Source organism: Neopelma chrysocephalum, unplaced genomic scaffold (assembly GCF_003984885.1).
Source record: "Neopelma chrysocephalum unplaced genomic scaffold, ASM398488v2 Primary Assembly neopelma1_99, whole genome shotgun sequence".
Classification (NCBI taxonomy): domain Eukaryota; kingdom Metazoa; phylum Chordata; class Aves; order Passeriformes; family Pipridae; genus Neopelma; species Neopelma chrysocephalum.
The window spans coordinates 495,450-518,741 of record NW_020897762.1 but is presented as its reverse complement, the minus strand read 5'-3'; the positions used below and the strand labels follow the sequence as shown (position 1 = coordinate 518,741).

At 38.1% G+C, this 23,292-nt stretch overlaps 1 protein-coding gene across 18 annotated transcripts in view; it reads right to left on the bottom strand.

The window, feature by feature from the left end:
- EHBP1 (EH domain binding protein 1) overlaps positions 1-23,292 on the bottom strand; it is a 212,143-nt gene that overhangs the window by 86,855 nt on the left and 101,996 nt on the right. For all 18 annotated transcript variants that reach the window (XM_027694880.1, XM_027694879.1, XM_027694897.1 and 15 more), the window contains one exon: positions 20,757-20,943. In XM_027694880.1, coding sequence (XP_027550681.1) covers positions 20,757-20,943 — 187 coding nt within the window. The remainder of the gene's footprint in view (positions 1-20,756; positions 20,944-23,292) is intronic.

Genomic DNA, 23,292 nt, shown 5'->3' with positions numbered 1-23,292 from the left:
CACACCTCAAGTTAGCTGTTGGTCAAGTAGGTCAAATTATTTCATGCTAAAGGGTTCTCAGTTGCCTGTTACGTATTTTGATGGTCAGGAGTCTGGAAAGAGCTTTTCCAAACTATGCCTGGCAAAAGAAAGGAAAGCAGCCCTGCAGATAAGTGCCTCTGGTTACTTTTACTCTGAGCACTGAGGAAGTGGTCTGGTAGAAAATGATGGTATGTGGTCATACAATTGAAATGTGCACGTGCTTATAACCTACAGGCATCCAGTGCACAAAGATGGGAGAGACTGCAATAACAAAGACTACTGTTAAGTACCTCATTCTGTAATTTTTGTAATTATCTGGCAGCCTCCTTTTGCCTTTTACTTTGTCTAGTAATGAAGTAACATTTTCTTAGCAGAGTCATTTTTGGGTTTTGGTTTGGTTTTCATTGTTGGGGATTAAAAGGATAAAAGAACCCAAGTATTCAGAACTAAACTCTAAACCTTCAGAACTAAAAGCCACAACACATGGACTACTGGACAATTGCCTCACTTGGGCAACAGGACACAAGTGTGTCTGCTCATGGCATTCAATTAAGAGCAAGACAGACTATTTATTTCAAGACAAATACCTCCCCCTGTGGATGTTCTTAGTAGAGAAGAACAGCACCACACAGGAGTGAAGGCAGCCACCTCACCAGGCTGAGAAGCCCTAAATTTATTAGCTACTGCCAAAGAGAAGATTATGTTAATGAGCTGGTAACAGAGAAACAAATATGAGGCAACATAATGAATTGGTTACTTATGTGCAAGCGATTTCACCTGATGGTCAGTATAGCCAGGAAAAAAGTTACAGTGAGCTCCTTCTCAGATTCAACTATTATAAAAGGATTGGCCAAGGCTCACCTGGCTTCTCTTCCCTGAGGTCACATAATCTTTGTCTTGAACGACATGTTTTCAATTAAAAAAAACCAAGAAAGGTATATAATTCATACCATTAAGCAGAAGCGAACGCGGAGCTCAGTCTCTGATGATTACACATATTTGTAATATAACAGTATGAAAAGATCACATGCAGGGACGGGGCCTCATTTTTCTGCTCTCAGAAGACAGGCAGTTTCCTTGTGTCCACCTTCCTTTCTCCAGTTGGCCCGGTGGCATGTGGGCTGAAGTCTCTGCTCTCATGTAATCTGTGCTGGAAGCCCAGATGAGCTACCAGGATGCTGCTGGTTCACAATCCCTGGCTCTCTGCCACAATGGGAACGTTCAGGGTTTTGGGCAGGTTGCCAGAATTAAGCAACTTAAACCACAGATGAGGAATAGCAATTTTCAAAGCTTTTAAGTTTGTTAAATGTGAACTGAACTAGCAAAACGCACCTCCCTGGGCCCAAGGCTATCTCTGCCACATTTCAAAGGCCTGCAGCAAACAATGGAAGTGTTAGAGCTTGTCAGAAAAGGTCACAAGAATCTCTTCTAAAAGAAAGCACAAGGCAAACTAAAAATGAGAGTCACTGCCAATTCTTCCTAAAAACAGTGAACTCTTGTTGCTTTTGCAGGAATTTCTTTTGACAGAGCCATTAAATAAACACAAGTCATTATCCCACTCCTCTCAACATTTCAACGGGCATGGTTTTTTTAGGCAATCTTCTGATGTTGGATCATTAAGGTGACATTGCTCCACAGAACTTTACATTTACCCATTTTTTAAATCTACTGCATCATTTACATTAGTGCACAACCATAGGCATATTTATGGAAGCATTAGTCTTCCCCTATGAGAAATCTTTGTTTTAAATACTTGAGAACAGAACACAGATGCCAGATTTGTGCAGGTATTGCACTAACAAAGGAAAGCAATCTCTCTATTTGGGGGAGCTTGGAGCACTCAGTATTTTTACGTCTGGTATTGATGACACAGTACCTATGAAGGCTAACCTCTTGATTGAGAGTGGAAATGAAATCAGTATATTCTACAATCCTGCATGAGGTGCTGGTGTCAATGAGCTTACATCAGGCATAAAGATGGATGTTCTTAAAACTACTTAGGACAGCTATAGATAAGTGAGAATTTAATGGAAAGAACTTTTGCCTTGATAAATTACTGCATCAGCAGCTAACTGTGTAAATAATCACAAAATGGAGATTAATAAAAATATTGTTTCACCCCTCACTGATAAGGAGAACCTGTCCATAGATGATGGGGAGACACCTGAAATTATACACCTTTCGTTTTGCTTCCTCTGTCTTTATTCTACAAGTCAGATGCAAGTTGGAGACAAGCATTACTCATACAGACACAAAAAGGTGAAATTTCAGCCCTGCGTGGAAACAGCTTAGATAAGCCAGATGCTTCCAGATCAGCCGAACACATTGAATGTAATCCTAGGGTACTGGAAGAACCAATATAAAACAATATCTGAAATGAATGGACAGTCTGAAAACTTGAACATAGGGAAGATATTAGAAAAGTGGGAAAATACTGCATTCCTTTCCAGTCTTTAAATGCATAAGAAAAAGACAAATTGGAAGAACGCAGACAAGCTAATGAAAAAGAAGTGGAACAAATAATTAAGCTGCTTCTTAGCATATGAAAGTTAAAAGAAGACAAGGAACAAACATTATTTGCCATGAACAAATCATGACTAGCAGTCCAAGTTCCTTCTATAAGAGGGAAGCAGGTAGGGGTGGGCAGAAGCATCACATAACATTATGAATGCAGTTGAGCTCTTTTAATTGTCTCTCAAGATGCTCTCATAAGGAAGCATGGAAAACAGTGCCTTAATGAGACTGACAGAGGTGCAAAACAGTCCGGAAATCTATAGCCAAGACTAGTTTTAAATGATTCTTGGAATTATGCATTAAAAGGGGTTCTGCAAAAGTTTTTCTTGGGTTCAGTGGAAGTCTGAATTAGGAAGGTGGACAATACACTAGACAAGAAGCCGGGATGGACATCAAATGCACTAGAAGAACTCTAATCACATAAAAAGGAGAAAAGGTCTGAAGGAAACAGTAAGAAATTCAATAGCTACAAGTGAAACATAGGAAAGAGTAATCATTTACATAAATGCAGAATGAGGAAGAACTGGTTAGGTAAAAGTTCTTCACAAAAGAACGTGGGGGAAACAGTCTATTCAAGCTGAACATAGAGTCAACAACATCAGGTTGTTGTGAAAAAAACAAATAGCATACTGAGATGTACAGACAGGAATAAAGCTTGCAAGACATACTGCAACTCCCACTCCACTCAGCATCAACAAAAGCACAACAAAAATTTTATGTTCAGTTTTCTCTGATGCAGAGTGTAAGGAAAATGAGCCCAAAAATCAAGGAAAAAAACCCCAACAGGCATGAAGTATGCTGGAGCAAATTTATGTCATTTATCTTACAGAAAAATGATAAAGTAACATGGTAAGTCTTCAAGCATATAAAATGCTAAAGAGGAAAGAAAACCCTTTGTCCCCCATGCCAGTGTTTACCAAAATGAAGTTACAGGCTTTAATTGCAACAGGTCAGACACCAGGAGGAGCAATCTATAAAACAGTACAATGAAGCCTGGGAAAGCCATGAATGTCTGGTTATTGGAGGTCTTTAACAACAGGTTGCAGAAATGCTTCGTTTTATAAAGGAAAACTTGGCCTTTGGGCAAGTAGATGGACCAAGTGCTTCAGACCCATCTTCTCTGTGTTTCTTAACTCCAGAGCCTACAGGAAAAAGACACAGCTTTGCACAGGCTGCTGCCACCAGCAAGCAGGAGCCAGGCAGAGGTTCCCTCCAAGCACTGGCTGCAGGGGAAGCAAACTGGAAAACCCCCAATTCCCACCAAGCAACACTTCGCACTGGCCTCTCACATCACCCACCAAAAAAACCCACTTCCTGTTTTAAAAATAAATCCTAGCATGGAAGTCCTGGTATTATTTGTTTCATAAGCTACTCATGCAATAATTTGCCCTATGTTAATAAGATCTCCTTGCAAAGAACAGTATATTTTGGTTTTTTTCCCTGGCACATAGCTATCTGAGTACAGAGAAAGTTCAGTAACCACTAACCACTCTCCAAATGAATAACTGCACAGAGTGTGTCTTTTCTCTTTCAGTTGTGTAGGAGACTGGCTATTGAAGAATTACAACCCCACCACTCCAACTGCTCCTCATGAGCATTACCACAGAAAGTCACCAAGTCACTTTAAAATCTAGGATACACTGGAAAGGTTTTTTCATCTGCAAGGTAACAGTTCAAGGTCAAACCCAGGACAACAGTCAGAAAAACCCCCATGCAATTGCAGTTGGGTGAAATTAGGTATTTAGGCAAACTGTAAGATGTAAGCAAACACTTGTAACCAAATCAGCTGGATTCAGCTCTGTCACAGCAGAGATGTCACAAGCAGAGTGAACTGGGAAACAAAAATTACCTTAAAGGGTTTTTTTAAAGAAAAAAAAAAAGATAACGCTTCAAAAAGTCTTCTCTACCAGAAAAAGAACGTTTCACTCACAAGCACCATTCATAAACAACAAAGAAAACAAAAAAGCATTACTAAATAAAAGCAAATGAAAAATTAAGGGATGGCAGGCTTGAATATTCTTGTTTTAGTTGCCCAACAGAATGAGCATTATTTAAGCAGTGTGAAGGCAGATTGTTATCTTTATCTCTCTGAATAGTACCTTATTCTGTGAATAGACCCTACGGAATAACAGCTCCAACTCAAGGATTCAATAGCTTAATGAACATAACAAGATTGGCACAATCTGGAGCTTAATTTGCATGCAGTTTAAATATTTTTGCTTTATTAGTTTCATTTCAAAATAAAAATACACGTAAAAGTAACAGCAATTCAAGTGCCACTTGGCTTAACATATATTTTTCCAGGAATTCTTACACTATCCAAATTTGCTAATTGCTAGAACTTGTTCAGCTAAAAGGAGAAATACATATTAAATGAAAATATCCTTTTTGTTTTATAATATGTAATTAACACAAGCTTTTCTAGCGTCAACACTGGCAAATCTATCCTCTTGAAAAATACACACACAATTTTCATGCGACAAATTAAATTTGGTGTGGTTATGCTTTTAGCACTCAACAAGTAAAAGCTTGTAAATGAAAAGCTGAAGCACAAAGGTATGGCAAGTCTCATTTAAGAAATCAAAATCTTTGGGAGAGAGGAATTCTCTCCTGCAGAACTCAAGAAAAGCTGCTAATAATTAAATACTGCCTCTGATTAACACTTTACACTACATGTTTATGTTGAAAGTCCTTGTTTGAGCAGATTGTGATATAAACCTAATCAAATCACTGTATTTCATTCTCTTATGATGCCTGGCTAATAACCACACAACAGTTGGAAACTGTCAAAATATTTTACAGCTCAATTGTAATTCCCATCCAAGTCTAAGCATGCAGTAATTGGGCGTTAGCCACGTTCCAGGGGTGTTACAGCAATGCACAGCAGTCAGGTCTTCTGGGTTTCATTTTTTTAACACATGTAAAACTCCTAAATGATCCCCACGATCTACTCAATAAAATTTCAAATTAAATATTAGTACGTTGTCTGCAGAGATTGCTTTTTTTTCATTAATTGAATGTATTATTTAGGTCAACATTTTAAAAATTAGCTTAATATTGGAACTACAGCAGTATTTTTTTTTGTTTAGCAGCATTTTTTTCCCTGGTTTAAGTTCCCTAAAGTAAAAAAAAAAAGTTTTATCAGATAAATAAAATATAACCATTTTTTAGAAAAATATTACATTATAAGTATTGCAATATTAAAAGCTTTGAGACAAAATGCTGATTTTGAATTCAAGGAACAAATTTTGCAGACATGAGAAGTATTCCAAGCTGCTGACAGAGAGGAGGAATGGAAACATGGAAAGGGATTTTAGCATGCACTATTATACATGCAGTGTGCACAATACTCATGAGCATCGTGTCCAGATGACAGCTTGAGGGGTTTTCCTGAACAGACAACTCTATAGGTGTTTCTGATTGTTTGTGGTTTGCATTCCTAAGGCAGTATCAGAGACACAGATCATGACTCCCTGGTCTTTCAACACTATTCCAATCATTAACCCATTCATTAACTGTCCCTAACTCACAGTGACAGACAGATGACATCACTGGATCCCAAAGACATTACTGTCCAAAGGATTAAAATCCTTAAGTGGCATTATGGCTTTGAGCTTCCACAAATGGAAGAAAGTGTTACATTTTAAGTGTCTTTTGGACTTAATTTACATGGTGTGTTAAATAAAATTAAGCACTCCTGAAAGGTTCTCGACTGGCCCCCAGATGATGCAATGATTAATGTTTTTCTGGTGTGAGCTGCTCCTGATTCCAAACACTCATCTGCAGACAGAACTAGGAAACTCTTGGATAGAAGAACTGCACTAGAGTACTTCATTCTTCCAACCAGTAGTACCAGTGCTCTTAGAAGGAGCTGTGGGGGAAGGTATCTATTGCTCTCCCTTAGGTTGGGGGATGAGATCAGATCTATCAGGGAACCCCAGTGAGCTAAAGGGGGGCAAATTTCAGCCAGCACAAACAGAGAAAACTCACACTCAAGCCTCATACATCATCTTTAACATGTCTGATCGTGTCCAGGTGTTACAAATGTAGAGCACTTATCACTCACACATCTCAGTCTCCTGCAATACTTTTCACAAGCACTTCAGGATAGGTGGAGGAGGGAAAAGAAGGGAGCCTTCATTCCTACACAGGAACTTCCATGCTTTGGGAAGTGTAAATTAGAGCATTACTACTAGTCTGACAGTAAGTTTGCTAATAAATGTGTAGCAACATATCTAATTGCATAATGAGAGATTAAATGATTATGACAATCTTTGAAATGGGAAACATAAAGGGAAGAGAAAGTTAATGTAAGGGAGAGCTCTGGTAACACAGCAAAATAGCTGCAATTTCAAAACTTTGATAAATTTATAAAAGCCAACTGCTCTAAATAAGCTTCCAGTGGAATCTACAAAGTTGATTCTAATGCTGAGTGTTAGTTCCAAGTTACACGAGCTTCTAAAAATTATTTAAAGGTTAGGACCCATCATCTTAAAAACATGGGCTTTTCAGACTTCTAGGCAGCAGAAGCATGACGCAAGACACGGCTGGGAAACAAGTACAGTGATATCATTTGACTAAGACCTCCCTTACCTTTGAAGTGGCACAGAACGGGAGTTCAAAGAGCAGTTTTGCCCACAGTTAAAATAAAACTTAGAGAGTACTCAAATAGAAGCAGTAGTGGGAGAATGATGAGTTGATAAATATATAGTGTGCATGCTGCTTTAGTCACTGAGTTGCATTCACATAAGGTTTTTTTACCACATGTAAATACTGAAAAGTCATTTAGCAATTCTTTTTATTATCTCCCATTCATAAAACCGTGGCAGCGTTAAAATGCTGCTACTTAACAATCCCTTTAGCAACTTTGGGGGGGGTGGCAGGAAGCAGAAAGGGGAGGGCACTGCACTCTCAAAAGAGGAGTTTAGGTAAGCAAGATTGGTCTGATTGGTCTCCCAAAACCTCTTCTGCAGCTCGCAGAGACACGTTGTTTGGAAAACTCTTCAGAGCAGAAGTCTGACTAAGGTGCTCCACACCAGCCTTAGGGGATGCTATCTCTGTCCAAGAATTATGGAACACTACAGAGGTATTTTATGTCCTAAATCAGACACAAGCAATATATTTGTAACAAACTTCACTATCAAAAGAGGTCAATTCTTATGGAATCTAAACCTACAACTCACACCCAAACTCAACAACCAGTTTTTAAAAGAATCCTTTTAAGTTGAAAAGGACAAAATCAAAAACAAGACTGTAGTAGGATTTTACTTGTCTCTTAGTCCCTTTTTACTCAATAAATATGAAAATATCCCATTTTAAATATATATTTTTAAAAATGTGAATCTTTTTCTCAAATAGTTCCGAGCAGATATGCATGTCCAGCAGTGCTCAGATCATCTGGTTGGGGCTCCACACAAAGTCCATCAGTCATGCAGGGAGAGCAGCAAGGATGTCAAATTGCTAAAACCTGGTCAGAAAGTAGAGCCACTGCATAATCTTGCTTTCTTTTCTTTTTTTTTCTCTATTGGGCATCAAATACTGGCAGAGCAACTGTCATAGAAACTGAGATTGAGGGTGATAAAGGGCCAATTACAGCTTATATGTGCAAAAAAAATAAAAATGCACAAGACCCAAAATCTGGAGCAGTACATTTCATTTGTCTGAGGACAAGTCACACTACAGGCTTTCTCCAAAACATAAGGGAAATATTCTTCCAGAGATGAAAGTGCTCTGAGGCAAACCACTTAATGTGCCATGTGTTGTATGGGTTCTACAACTCTTTAAATACTTGCAAAAAATGACAGATTGTGACTTTAAACCAACCATTTGTATGTCCAAGGAGACCAGAAATGGAAGAACATTTCAAAAATGTGGAGGCTTTCATTGGAATTTTCTTCTAGTTATTCCCTACTACTCATACCTATGCTACATTCTGGTTCTATATCTGAAACAATGGTGAGTATGTAAACAGAAAAAAAGATACTGTCCTAAAAGAAAACCTAATTCTAGTAGGTAAACCCCCAAACCTATTTTTTGCAGAAGCCTAATCTTGATGCTATACAGAATGTAAAAACAGTTAAATGCATTTGCAGAGAAAACTCCTTCCCTGGAAACCCCTCAAGGCAATTTTTCATCTTCCTTTTTTTTTTTTTTTTAATTATAATAATGTTAATATTCTAATAACATTTTAAGTACAATGGAAGGGTTGTGGTTACACAGTTATAAGAATGTGAGCATTGACTCAATATTTGGTTTGCTGTAGTTTTATACTCATGCCTATTGATTGGGTTCTGGTCTACACACCCATGTCTCAAAACAAAAGACTGAGTCACATTATGTTCCTGAGTCATTGCTGTCAATGACAATCATGACAGACTACTTACCAATAGTACAGAGTGTCATAAGGGCACTTCAGAAAAGCATCAATTCTTCAGTATTGCTTTAAAGTGATAAAAACAAAGCTTTCTGCAGAGTTCTTGAAAGCACTTTAGCAACATTATGAAAAGGGGTCATGGTGTTAGGGAATATGGTTTAGTTATGAAGCAGATTCTAAGACAAAACACTTTAATTATGATCTGTTAAGCCATCTGTATCAAATTACTGTCTGAATTCAATTTGTAGAAAGCCTGCCTGCAGAAAGAAAGGTATATTTGTTTATATATAAAGGCACACAAATAACATATATACCTTTCTATATAACAAATAACCATAATCATCACAGTAACAAATATATTAAAATGTAAGTTTATATATACCTATATACACACACAGAAAGAAAATACACACTACGTTAAAAAATCCCCAAAGCTTACTTGAAATAACAGAAACAAATTCTGAACTATCTGTTTTGTAAGTAAAAATTACATTCATTATGCTCCGGAAGCAAAAAATACCAGGCAGTTAATTGGAAAAAAAATAAAGAATACAAAAATAGAACACCATTTTTATTTATAATTATTTCCAATGGTATAACATTTTAGGATACTTTTAAAGTATGATTGTCTGAGTTGGATTCTAAAGATCTATTTGCATTGAAGCAAGCCAAGAAACATGACCCTTGCGAGGCTTTAGGATTACAGTTCTTTGTCTCAAGGTATTGATGAAGTGAGGGAGAACAGAGCCACTGAAGAAAAAGAGACTGTACTCTTCCTTGTGGATCACCCTTCAAACACACAAAAGACAACTAAGGAGCTAGAAACTGCCCTAACCCGCCTCAGTCCATACTCCTGGAACCCTGGATGAAAAGATGTCACTTCTCAGGAACTTAATTCAGGAGCAAGGACCTCATCTTCTCGCTGCCTTCAGTGGACTCCATTAAGTCTCATGAACGTCAACAAAAATCCAGGTGTCTAATAATCAGCATCCAACTGCTCTTTCAAAACATATTTCTATGTTTTTGCTGTGTGACTGTAACAGTCTTTCACACAGTTGTGCGTTCACAAACAATGTGAGCAGTTACGTACATGTTTGTGAGATCAATGTTGGTTCCAACACCGAGCCCACAAGGAAATGAAGGCGATTTTCTTCAACCACAGTGGGCATTAATCCACTCCATGTACATAACAGCTTTGTGCTCTTGGTGCTTAAGATGCCAGGCATGCACATGAAGTTGTCCCTAGTGCAAAAATTAAACATAACAGCCTCTTTACTAAGGCAACAAAAATTAGTAATGAAGTCTCCAGCGCCTAGAGAGCTGTGTTCTTCAACATATTCAATAGCTGTGTCCTTCAGTATATTTGATCCCAGGTAACAATAGAGGGTTTGGGGGTATTTTTTTTGTTCTGTTATGGGCTTGTTTGTTTCTTTTTTTTCTTCTATATCTGTTGAAATACTCCTTGTTTGGGGGGGTGGGAGACAACCACTGAGTACACTTTGGCATGTCGTCAGCTAGTGGTAACCCACAGCAAGCTCTGCTCTAAAGGAGTATGGGAAGAAGCAGGATAAGATGTATTAGAAGATGTTTTACCATGCTACATCCTCTGAATCCAAATGATTTTTCTACTGTGAGAGACTGCCCTCTCAACAGCATAGCTCTCTTTAAAGTGTAGTGTAAGCATTTAATCAGTGGCTGTTTAATCAAGCTTTTAAATATTACAGTTGAACTGTAATACATTAAGCTCGCCAATATTTTTCATAGCATTTACAACATGATTTTCTTAATTACTTTAGTTTCTAGCTAGCTCCTTTAAAGCCCTTTCATTGAGCTAGAGCACATGATTTCATTCACACTTTAAAAGCTTTTCCCATGCATGCTTTTCAAAGCTGATTTGTCTGAATTACACTTATGAATGATACTTAAATTTTGTGCATTATTCATTACTACAAACTATGAAGTATCACTTAGGGGTTAACACAACTATCTACTAAACTGCAAAATAGCTCTTGTCAATAATGAAACTAAGTAAGTTTCAAAGAATTTATTGTATTTTAGAAAGGTAACCAAATACTTTAAATCTACTAAGTAAAATACATATGTATGTCCTCTTTTTATTGAGATAAAAACAAATTCAGTATATCTAATGGGTACATAAAATATAAAACTACTTAAGATATATCAGAAAGAGTTCTTTCTTTAACTATATTTCTAACCTTTTCCCCCCCCTTTTCTGTAACAGTCTCTATATAGAGTGCTTGCACTGTATTTGAGATCCATCTATACACTTCTCCATAGGATAAATCAAATAAAAAAATACCAGTAGGAACTGGATTTTGTATTCAAATTACTAATTCTGCAGCAAAACAACTTTTTTCCCCATATATTCCATTTTTGTTTTCCTTAAAACAACTCAGGAAAAACCATGAACCCAAAAACGCGATACCCACCACAAACCCCTCAGACAGCTCATATATAGCGACAGTTTCAGAGAACAGAGTTCTGCTGAAAGAATAGAAAGAAATAGATTTAAAAGGAGGCAGTGAATCAAAAAATCATGCCTTCAGCTCTATGCCAATAAAAACCAGGATCACTCAGTTCCTTTGGACTGTTTTCTATTTATTTTCTTTTCTTTTATGTGGTTAATATTTTAGGAAATTGTTGGGTTTTTTCCCTCTCCCCCTTTTTTTGTCACCACAGACACTCCCTTTAGGCAACCGTGCATCAACAATCCTCCCACGTTCAAAGTCGGCTACATCTGTTGCTCTTTCCCATTGTTGAAAATTCCTGCCTTAATCCTATTTGACTTTATTCATGCAAAGGTCATCCTGAATTCAACAAATGGAGGAGCGATAGCAAGCACACTGTTGAACATGGTTAAAAATGCTGTTGTAGAACACGCAGCTAGTGTGCCGGCACTATCGCACAAGTACTTGGTTTATTATGCAGCTTCTTGTCATCAGAGCTGTGTTGCAATATGAATTGGCAACATTTCTTCCAGCAACTCAGGAATACAACATTTTCCTTCTAACTGGCTTGGTTTTCTCTCCTTGAAAAAAAAGATTCGCGCTTGGCTTGTATTTGCTGGCGAGCATGACTACAACATATACATATAATACCTGACTGTTTCACATGCCCCAGGGCTTAGCTCCTGGCATCCTTGGCTTCCATTTTTCTCCTGGATTTTTCCTCTCGGTATATCTCGCTTCACAAATTTATTTACTTAACCTGCCCGTCTAAAAGTAATGGTGATCACTATTTTAAAATAAATCAGACAAAATTTTACCTAAAAAAATACTTTTACAAAGCAGGGCAGAATAGCTAATTCTAGCACCTCATTTTAGGGCCATCGTTGCACTGTAGATTTGCTTACAAATGCCATTTATTTTGGTTTTAGACTTATTCTTCTTTCTCAGCAACAAAAAGCATTCTGTCTTAGACCTGTGATTTATTCCTATGCTTAAGTATCTGATCCAAACCAAAGAACATTTAGCAGGAAGAGTGAATTAGTGAGCAAACAAAAGTTAACTATCAGACTGATTTATGAAGGGAAGATAATTATTTTTGTAATATGTCCATAACTCATCATGACAGAAGCAAAGGAAAATTTATTCATGCACACTTATTTCCAATTTGAGGTGCCTGCCAACCACGATGAACCAAACCCACCCCTCAGGCAAGCAGAAAACCAGGCTATTGTTAGTGTGTTCCTTCACTGGAGCACTGCACCAAGGGCCAGGGTTGGTGGAGACAGTACTCAGGACTTTATCTAAACCAGCCCCAACATAAAGCTTGAGGTAATACCTAAAAATGCTACACTAACATCAACTTCTACAAATTGTGCTGAGCTACTTGTTAGGTGCAAGGGACTATCAGAAAGAATCGAGTTTTCAATTAAAAAGCTGTCCACTGACCTGCTTGTTTGGCTCTTGTTAAGGGATCTGATAATAAGGTGTAAAAACCATACAGAAAAAGGATAGATTTTTACCAGGTTTTTGTTGTGAAGATTTTGAGGATTTTTGTTTTGATGGTAGTTTAAAAAAGGTCTTACGAGAAGTGTTCCTTCTTTCTTCTACCTCTTAAAGAGCAAAGCTTGAACTGAACAGGACTAAAAGTCTGTGAAGCCCAGCATGAAAATCAAAGCCCCCAGGTCCTTTGAAAACGTTAACAGGAATGGCAGGAAGGTGGCCCTCCAGCACCTACATGAGGAGCTCACGGCCCTGTGCCATTTGCCTGTCTCCTCTCAGCTCCTTTCTGCCAGAGAAGTGAAGGCAAATAACTTATAGGAAATAAAATAAAAGGCTCTCAATAGGGATAAGGATTTTCAGATTACATCTTCCAGAAGCTCCCCGAGATCTCACTGGGAGCTCACCTAGTGCAGTTGTTATTCAGATGTTTCAGAAGGCCAGGACTCCACCTGACCAGTCTGTGTGCCTGTGCCTCATCCCCTTGTCCTCTGTGAGAGAAACCAAGCAGAGCTATGAAAGCACTGACATTTAGGAACCACAGCGCTCCAGAAACCTCAATGCTCCTGGCAGCTCCTCACTTCTTCTTTGCATTTATGCACTTTAGGGATATTTTAAGGATAGATTTCAGGCAAATGCCTTTGGAACTTCCATGAGAAGAGCAGTCCCCTCCCAATCCTGCAGAAATGGGTGCAATGAGAGACTTGTCTCAAAGGCAGTGTGGAGCTCAGCTCACCTCCAGAGATACCCCACTGTCACTCCCCCCATCTCTCTCCTCTGAGAAGCATGCTCTTCAAGCATTTAATTCACCTCCTAATGTGGGAAGTTAGAGCCCAGAAAAGGCAGTGTGGGTGTTCCCACCATCCAAAGGCCTTCTTCTTCTCTCTCCTGATCTCAACAGCCTTTAAACAGTTCCCGAATCAGGATATGAGTCTTATTTGACCATTCTTGCATTTGTTGACTGTTGGAACACATCATTCAAGGAAATGAATGATTATATAAATCATCACATATATTTATATAGGAAAAATTTAAGAAATTATTGTATTGGTGTTGGTTTTGAATAAAACATAAAATAAGTATTTTTTGTTAGTTTGCCTACATGCAACAGTGCTGGCATTTTAATGGCACATTGCAACACTGTGTCACACAATATGTCTGTTGGCTTTTCTACTCTCTGAGATGGACTTTTTTTTCACAGAATAGTGCACAATCTTAAACTTCCAAGTTGAAATAAAACATATGAAATTACTGCCAATACATATCTAAAGAGCATATTTTCCCCACAGTAAGTGAAGTAATATTTTATGACAACCAGAGTACTGTAATTTGTAAATGTAAGTTAAATATAAAAATATGAAAATTGAGGCTTGGAATGTCACAACACTGGTGAAGTTACCAAAATTTATTTGCACAGACACTTTGCAGAAGTGCTAACTGGTGCAATCCAGAACTGCTGCAGGCACTGACAATGCTTCCATCCATTTCAGTAGGAGCTACATTGCACCAATAATGCAGAAATACCTTAAAGAGCAGTTACGAAAATGGCAGAAGCAGCCAAGCATTTATCAACCTGCATATTATATATATTAATTTGCAATGAAAAATATTTTACTAGGACAACTCTGGAGGCCTGTTATCTGCATCCCCACTATTAATAAGCATCTAAAGAAGAAAGAGTCAAACACTTAAATAGCAGAACTGAAAGTCGCCAAATCAAGTATTCAAAAATTATGGTTACAAATACATTTTTAACTAGCTCACTTTGTATAATTGCATATATATACTTTTGAAGAAAAACTGATGTCCACAAAAAAAAGCCCAACTCCAAATTACCGGAAGTCAATGCTTTTGAGTCCTCAGTCTGAGTCACCTAAGACCCACCCTTACAGAGAACTGGTTTTTTTATGGTAGTTCATGTGACACAAACCAGCACTCTTTCAGCTGCATGGCATTACAGTCAAGCCAATAGCTGTGCTAATTTGGTTGGATCAAGCTGTGAACTTGGAAAAAAACCCAACAACCAAACCACCACCAAAATCTGGTTCAAGAGGTCAACATTCACTGCTCCTGGACAGCATTCAGTTGCTCAATTGTCCCAGAAAGCAGTGCCTTTCACTGACCCTTGGCTCAGCACACAACCTGGATTTGTTCCCTGTGGAACAACATATACATGAGTCATGAGCTTTGCAGAGAGACCTGTATGTGATGATGTGTTTCCACTCCAGCAGGTGCTTGGAAATAGGATAAGGTAAGAAGGTGCTGAGGTTGGGAGCAGCTCAGCTCTGCCTCCAGACCTGGGCATAACTCCTGCTATAGGAACACATAGGCAATCTATTAACTTACCTGGTTTTAGACCTAAGACACTGAAGGAAGCACGTCTCTTAGAGAAAACATGACTATAAAGCAGCACCTAAATCTTTTTGTAAGCAGTTTGACTGGCTTGTTACCAGAAAATGGGCACAAGATACTTCACTCAGAAGGGCAGAAAGCCACACATAGAATAAGGAAGGGCTTGGTTTCATCTGCAGTCTCTGTGTCTAAAAATGGACTCCTGTTGGCACCAATCATGGGAAGAATACGAAGGCAACACAGTCAAGTTAACAAACACCATTTAAAACTCATGCAAACAGTAATAAGAAATTGTTCAAGTATTGTATGAAAAAATTGAGCCTTTTTATTCTTTAACATTTGAAAAGCTGCAAGTTGAATGACTTGTCTGTGCTTCCATATGATTATCTCACTATCTCTCTGTTCATATTAAGTGTGCAGCTTGTGTTTCTTCCCATTAAAAGAAAAAATGTTTTTGGGCTGCATGCAAAGGCAGATTTTCTCAGAGTGTCTTTTCTGCACAAGTTTATAAGAGTAGCTACCTTGCAATTCTATCCAGTACCTCCCAAGTCTTCCTTGGGCTTGATGAACTATTTGTCTGCATAGGGAGTGACAAAGATCTCATGCAAATGAGCTGCACAATTCCTTTGCAGTGAATGTAAAGCTGAGAAGGAGCAAAATCATTAAAGATGTTCCACAGAGCCAGGAAGTCCTTATGTGAATGAACAACTGGAGGTGCTTTTGATACCAAGAGAGTGAGTGATCTCCATTTCCCATTCAGAGTTTAATGTCATTTCTCCACTTAATTGCATTACTGCACCTGTGTTTTAAGATGAAGTCTTCCTACTGTTTGGTCACATAAGGTTGATAATGCTGAGGTAAATAAAAGTGGAGAAAAGGAGCAACTGGAGCCTATGAGATCCCTGAAATCTTGGAGAGCAGTGCCTGGTGCTATATGGAACATTACTTCTCCCCTTTCCACTAAACCTACCTGAGTGTTTTGCACTTTATCGCTAAGCATTTATTCTGACTTAGAATAAATAAGAAGGAGAAAAAAAATTTAAAATTACATGTTTCTTCTCGTTCCCTTGAGAAGTATCTGAGAACTTCTCTTCTTTCATAAAGTAATTTGTACCTCATTTGCTGTTTGAAGGACAAACTGTCTATCAGGCATAAATCTTTCTGAACAGCCTGAACAGAAGCGCTGCAGATACACAACGGATTACAAAGGATACTGGATGGAGATGGGTTATTACATGTCATGCAGAAAAAGGATTCTGTGTTTCTTATTACATTTCCTATAAATGTTTCATTAGAGCTTAAATCAGCTAGCTTGTCTGGCATGAAAGAGCAGACTATCACTGGGCATGCAAAACAATTAGTTTTAAAATCAGAGATGGAGAGAGCTTAAACAATGATGGTGACAAACAGAGATGTTACTACTATTGGCTTTGGACTATTAAGTGAATGAGTATTCTCCTTTTCCACCAACTTAAAAGGTCATCACAAGCTCTTGTCTACAAGCACCAAAACCAATTCCTATATTTTCATGATTACCAGCAACACCATGACTTCATAAAGGCAAGAATGGTGTACACATTAACGATAGTCTTAAGCTGATTTATCATCCTGACCTGGTGCTATATACTTTCAATGAGTTGCAAGGTATAACTAAAAATCCATTCAAGGTAAAGTTCAAAAAGCATCCTGTGGTCTGATATCAACTCCATGACTGTTCACATGTATTGCTAGAGAAACATCTACCCCCAGGACTGGAGTGCAGGAGGTTCATTTACTGAGAGATGCTGGGTAGCCCAGTAGGCAGTAGTGAGATGGAGCTCTGTGAGCTCCCAAGTCCCAGGCTGGCAGCTACTCAGCCTGCAGCAGTTACTCTGTAAAGTGTGTCTTTAATGAACACAGGTTTCTAGACCTTGAAGACAGGAGAAAGGATGTGAGACCAAGCTGGATTCACCAAACACAACATGCCTGTTTACATTCAGTAGGTTAATTCAGTAACTACAAAAACCTGAGAGATTCATGAGCCATCAACATGAGCTTTGGCAAAAAATGAACATACCAAATAACAGGAAAAGCCCTTCTCAGAATTGTTTCCTGAAAGGGAAGGGCATATGCTATCCTTCAAAAGAGTGAATGAGTAATGTCAATCTAGTGCAGGAACTATTTTCTTTTCACATTTAAAAATAACTCTATGGTTGAGGGTGATTATCTGTTTCCTTCTGTTCCCCAGTAAATAATTTTTCACCTCCCACACATATTCAGTAGCATTCCTGCCTCCTCATTTTCACAAATGCAATAAAATCCTTGATTGTGCAGAGACACATGGCTTTTGCTTCTCTACCATGACACATAGCTGACAGCTCCAGAACTGATCTTATTTTGAATAAACTGAACATAATGCAGGAAGAGAAGAGATACTGAGACTGGCTGAGATTTCACCCAGCTGAAGTTCATATGCATATTTTGTAATCAGCTAAAGCAATAAGCACCGATATGCATGCTATTTACTGGTCTGATACCATATTTTGAGCCTGGACTTTTGTTCAATTTTTTTTCCACAAAGTCAACAAGTGGAAGAAATTTAAAGTCTCTATCACCTCTGTGAGAGGCAAAACCTGGTTATCCAAACCAGGTAAAGACCACTAACACATGCATGACAGCAACAAGCCTAAGGCTTCAGTTGGGCTTGACAGCACCGTAGCAGTTTGATGACTGAAGAGCTTAATTACACCTTTGCAGTTTGTCAGACTCACCCAAATACAGTCAGCCATAAAAATACACCACAGTTTTCAAGTCATTCAAGATGATTAACTGTGGGATAATCCGAGATTTCAGACTTTGCATTTTAAAGATCCCTCTGATGACTCAGATTATTTGGAGGAGGTATGGAAGGAAGACAGGAGAGAATTAAGATATTCCTTTAGGAAGTGCAAGTAGATAATAAAATTTGGAAGCAAAACTTCCTCTAAACTCATGTATGGCAAATACTGAGCTAATACTATGGGCTGGAGAGCTGGCTGGACCTTTATGGAGAGTTACACCCTGCCTTATCTATACAGATAACTGACCCTTCCTCACCAATACAGGTGACACAGGGACCTCTAAGTGATCAAAAGGATCTGCTCAAGGGGAAGACATTAAAGAGACTTGGAAAGGCTTTGCTACTACAGGTAACTGCTCATCACTTAATAAACTTGCTGGTATATAGATGTTAATGACAGCATTTGTACTTTTTGCCTTCAGCAAATGTGATGAACGCCACCAGCATGTGAAATGTGAAAGAAACATGAGCTCCAAATACTCTGTCAAAGATTTGCAGAGGAACTTTTGGAATATTTTTTCTTCAACTCTAAAGTTCTAATATTAATGCTGTGTTTGTATAGTCAAAAGCTTAGCATTTCTGCTCCACAGACATTTCCTATGACAACAGCCAAGACAGGGAATTGAACCGGCTGAAACAACTTACTTTCTAGTCAGAGTTGTACCAGAGGCTTTCTGTGCCCAGCAAACTTGGACAAAACACTGAATAACATATGTTATTTAACCTTCCTTTCCCTAAGTTTACCTCTATAGGACTATTCCCCCTACATAAGGGTATGTGCTAAGTTCATGTTTGTTTAATGCCTATACCTTTGAGTTGCTAAACACTGTCTCTATTATTGAGCAATAAACAAGTTATATGTGTCAACAGTCCAAGTCCTATTTGGGCATTATTTTATATTGTAGTGTGAGAAAACTGTTTATTTTCTTTTCTTTTAAATGCCAGTACTTTTCCAAATTTCAAAAAGCATTCCAAGTAAAGTGCTTCTGATCTTAGAGCAAAACAATTCAAGCACAGAAAAAAGACTGTGCTTACAGAAAGCTTTCTGCATTGCAAGTGACCGTACAATATTTTAACACACCCAGTCAGCAAAATTTTCCACTGTAGTGGCAATACAATAAACCAGGACACTGCACCTGCTTGGGAGACCTCCCTAACATCTCATATCCTCCAAAATCCTGTTGAAAAAAAAATTAAAGCTTTCCTATAAAAGATAATGTCAGCATAGAGCTCCACCTTCCCTCACAGCCCTACAAAAACTACAACAACCAAACTCAGCAGTAACGTGTTATTTCAGCACAAAAAAGACATGAATGAAGCAGACAGACATATCTCCTTGGATGCAGATCTGTAAAAAATACTTCTCAATGAGCAATTTGGGCACAACTTCCATCAAGCAACCTGATGAAAATCTCCACAGATGCCTATGCACAGCCTGGTAGTACCAGAAAGCTTTTCTTTGGCCATTTTGCTTTGACACAAGGGCCAGTCTCCACCAGAAATCAATGTGCCATATTTTTCATTCAGCAAACAGGACTGAATCCCATTTCAGAGCATTATAAAACTGCTATGCTTTGATTTCATATATCCCTGGTTGTGGTTTTGCATATTAAGAATAACTTGTGAAGTGTAGTTGTGTTCTTCCCTACTGTTTTGTTTTGCAGTGAGCAGATACAGATTAGATTTCTGGTCTCATAATCTTTAGCCTGAGTGAGTGCTAAAATGACAACAAGATCAGAGCCTTAGTGGACAAGGACATGTGCACAATCTGGCTGAGTAATTACACAATGAAATTATACATATGGCAAGTAGTTTCACTCAATTCTCAAATTAAAGTAGAGCAGCTCCAATACAAGGCAAATCAGATGATAATATGCATACACTGGGCAAGATATGCTGTAAAGAAAGCGTTCTGTCCTCATCTTCCTACCTTTAAAACAAGCAGGCAGCATATGTGACATTTGTTTCTAAGAAAGGTCCATTAACTTATACTATTAAATGCTTATTTTGTTTAAAAAAAAGCACAAGTGGTGCGAACTGCTGAAACACTGGAGTTCAAATCCACAGTGATAGAAGTTAGCTGCTGTAGTAATAAAATATCCATGCCTCACATTGCCCTCTTCAGCTGAAATTAACTCAGATTTTCCCTTGACAAACAGAGATGGATGTGCATATCTAAGTATTCTTAGTCTGGGCATTCGTAATAAACAGTTAATCTGAATTAAAGTAGACTGTCGTTTTTTTTTTTAATTACTTCAACATAGCTATGGAATTGGACACATACAAATCCCAATACAAATAAACAGTATCCAGTACTAAGCTCTTAAAACCCAGATTTATGACAGAAATGTGGAGACAGACTCTTCAACAGGGGCAAGGCTTAGCAGCATTAAAATAGATCAGGACAAAGCACTGTTCAATGTGATTTTCTTCCTTCTCGATGGCATATCCAGCTGGCCTGTAACATTGGTTACTAGAAGACTCTTTTCTTTGAAACTGCAGTTGCTGTTACTGTTGTCATTAAATCCTTAAAGAAAAAATACAAGCTCCTACTGCTGCTCCCTCCCCATGAACCAAGTGAATAGAGACGAGCCAACACCTTATTAAGTACAAGTAAAGCTTTTAAGATGGCCTGCAGAAATAAATAGGATGTTTACAATACACAGAAAGGCACTGTTAAGAAAAAAGAAGAAATTTGGTATGCAAAGCTTACCTTAGGAGAGGAGGAAAGCTCCCTTGATGCAGGAATAGCTGACACGTTCTCACCCATGCCCATCTCTGTCTTTGGCAAGAGGTTTGGGGGTTCAGGAGCCTTTCTTTTCATCTTCTTTTCTGGTTCTTGCAGCAGAGCAACTTTAATTAAAGCAGGGCTTGGTTTTGGTTCATAAAATGGATTTGATCTAATTAAAAGAAGGGAAACACATTTCTTTGCTATCTCCATGGAAATTAAATCAAAAATAAGACCTGTTTAGAAAAGCCAATGACCAAAATGTTTTTATTATCCCACATAAGAATATGTTTTACCTTTAGATGCTTTTAGATACTTTTTCATACAACTGAAAAGTGAGTTACAACAGCTAAAACTTCATTAAGTCATAATTTCCATAAATTTTATAAAGTCCTGTAAATTGCAGAAGCTTTACAACTTGCATAAAGCTAACTCTTCAATTATACTTCGTCATCTATCAAAGAATGATCTGATTCTACAAGATCAATACCAGCAAATTTGAGTGAAGTTGCTGGCTGTTCAACACTCATAATGAATAGAATTAAGAAAGCTTCATTATAACAGAGTTAAGAATAAGGCCACTGGTACAGTTGTGCTTCCACTTCCCCACTCTTGGCTGTCCAAGCCTGAAAATTTTGGTCTCCATTAGGTACACAATCCACATTGAGAGTATTTCAAACTCTGTAGCATAAAGGCACCACACCATTTCAAGAACACTCTTTGGATAAGTCAACAGTGTAAGAAGAACCACAGCTGACTTGTATATCTCTCTCTGCAGACACCAGTAGCCATCATTTGTCTATTTTGAAAGTGCTTTTTATAACTAAACCTCACTTAAGAAACAAGTAGATACAGCCTAAAGAATTATTCTTAACTCTGGCATTCATGTTCCAACTCTGCATTTGTTCCACAGCATTGCCATATTTTACATTAGTTTGATACATCAAATATCAATCAATAGTACAACAACAATGGCTTTTTCTACACACTTAGAGGAGCCAGCAATTTTGTATCCTGGTAAGGATACTTATGGGAACCTTCTTTGCACTGAATTATTCCATTAATAATATTTGCTTTTCACATTTTGCAATCCAAAACTGCATGGTTAGTTACGAAATGGATAAATTAATAAATTCCTTTCTAGCCCATATTTCCCCTGCAAGATATATTTATCATATATCTCAAACTGTGTTTATGTAACTAAGTCAGAGTGATTCCCAACAATCTATCTACATACAGTTATTGTATACAGCGTAACTAACCACAGAAAATAACCTCAGTCCCTTGAAGTCCCCTAGAATTCAACTCTAGATGGAAACAATAATGCATACAGCATCAGACAAGAGCCTACCTAGCTAGATCCATTTACAAATTCCCTCTCAGGATAAGAGTCATGAGCTAGTACACGCTGTTTTTAAAGAACTACAACAGCAGAATTTGGGGACAAGTGAAAAACCAACTATTCATCCAGTTGCCCTTCATACAACATGAAATTTCTCTCATTTGTTTGTAATTTTAGTATGAAAATATCTTTCAGTCTCATAGACTGATTTTAGAATTTATTTTAATGCAGTTTACAGTCATCCTCATTTCACTGAGAAAAAGCAAGCAATTAGTAATCCACACCATAGAAAATAAGTCTACTTCTAAAAGGCAAAGTTTACCAAAGCAGATAAATGAAAACCAGGCATAAAACCTCCAGACCTTTCTAAGAATCTGCTCCTTATAGAAAAAGATATCCAGATCCTGAAGCAAAAGGAAAGACTAACACTGAAATAACTCATCTGTTGACTGAAGGCAACTTTCAGGTGTTCCCACTTTGCTGCCCATCAAGCAGCAAAGCCACCAGTGCAATCAAAACTAAAGGCAACACCAAAATAACAAGGTAATGGGAACAGATGGGTGTTTGGAGACAGTAGGAAAAGGAAGGTATTCAGGCTGGAGTGGAGAATGCATCCAGCTGTCAGTAGCTCTAATTTAGCTGACAGCCCAGTTCAGCTGCCTTCAGACACCAGAGAGTTCAAAGGGAGGTGAAAATGAAGATAAAAGAGATAAAGGCTGAAGAACAATGCATTCTATGGGACAGCACAAGGTTTGATTTAGTTCAACAAGTCTGCCTTCGGAACAGCCAACAGGCACAGCATGTTTGGCAGGAATTCACCTCTGTGTACTCTGAATTAGAAAGGTGTATTTGTAAGGTGTTAAAATTATTCTGGTGTGAAAAAAACCCCAACACCTTATCAATGAGAGTAAACAGATTTGGAAGAACCATTTTTTAATTTTTGTGCTCCAGAACTGATTGCACTGCGTGCATCAACCTGAAGGATTGTACCCTCTGTCTGAACCAGAAGGAAGTGCTAAAAGGAGACAAGTCACTGCCCTTTTTTCTTCTAGAGAAGAACTTGCTTGAAAGCCAGATAAACCCTCACATTTTAGTCACAGAAACAGACACGTACATGTACAGAACAGACACACACATGCGCTACTTCCTACCTTCCCCCTGCACTGCTTTTATTTTTTC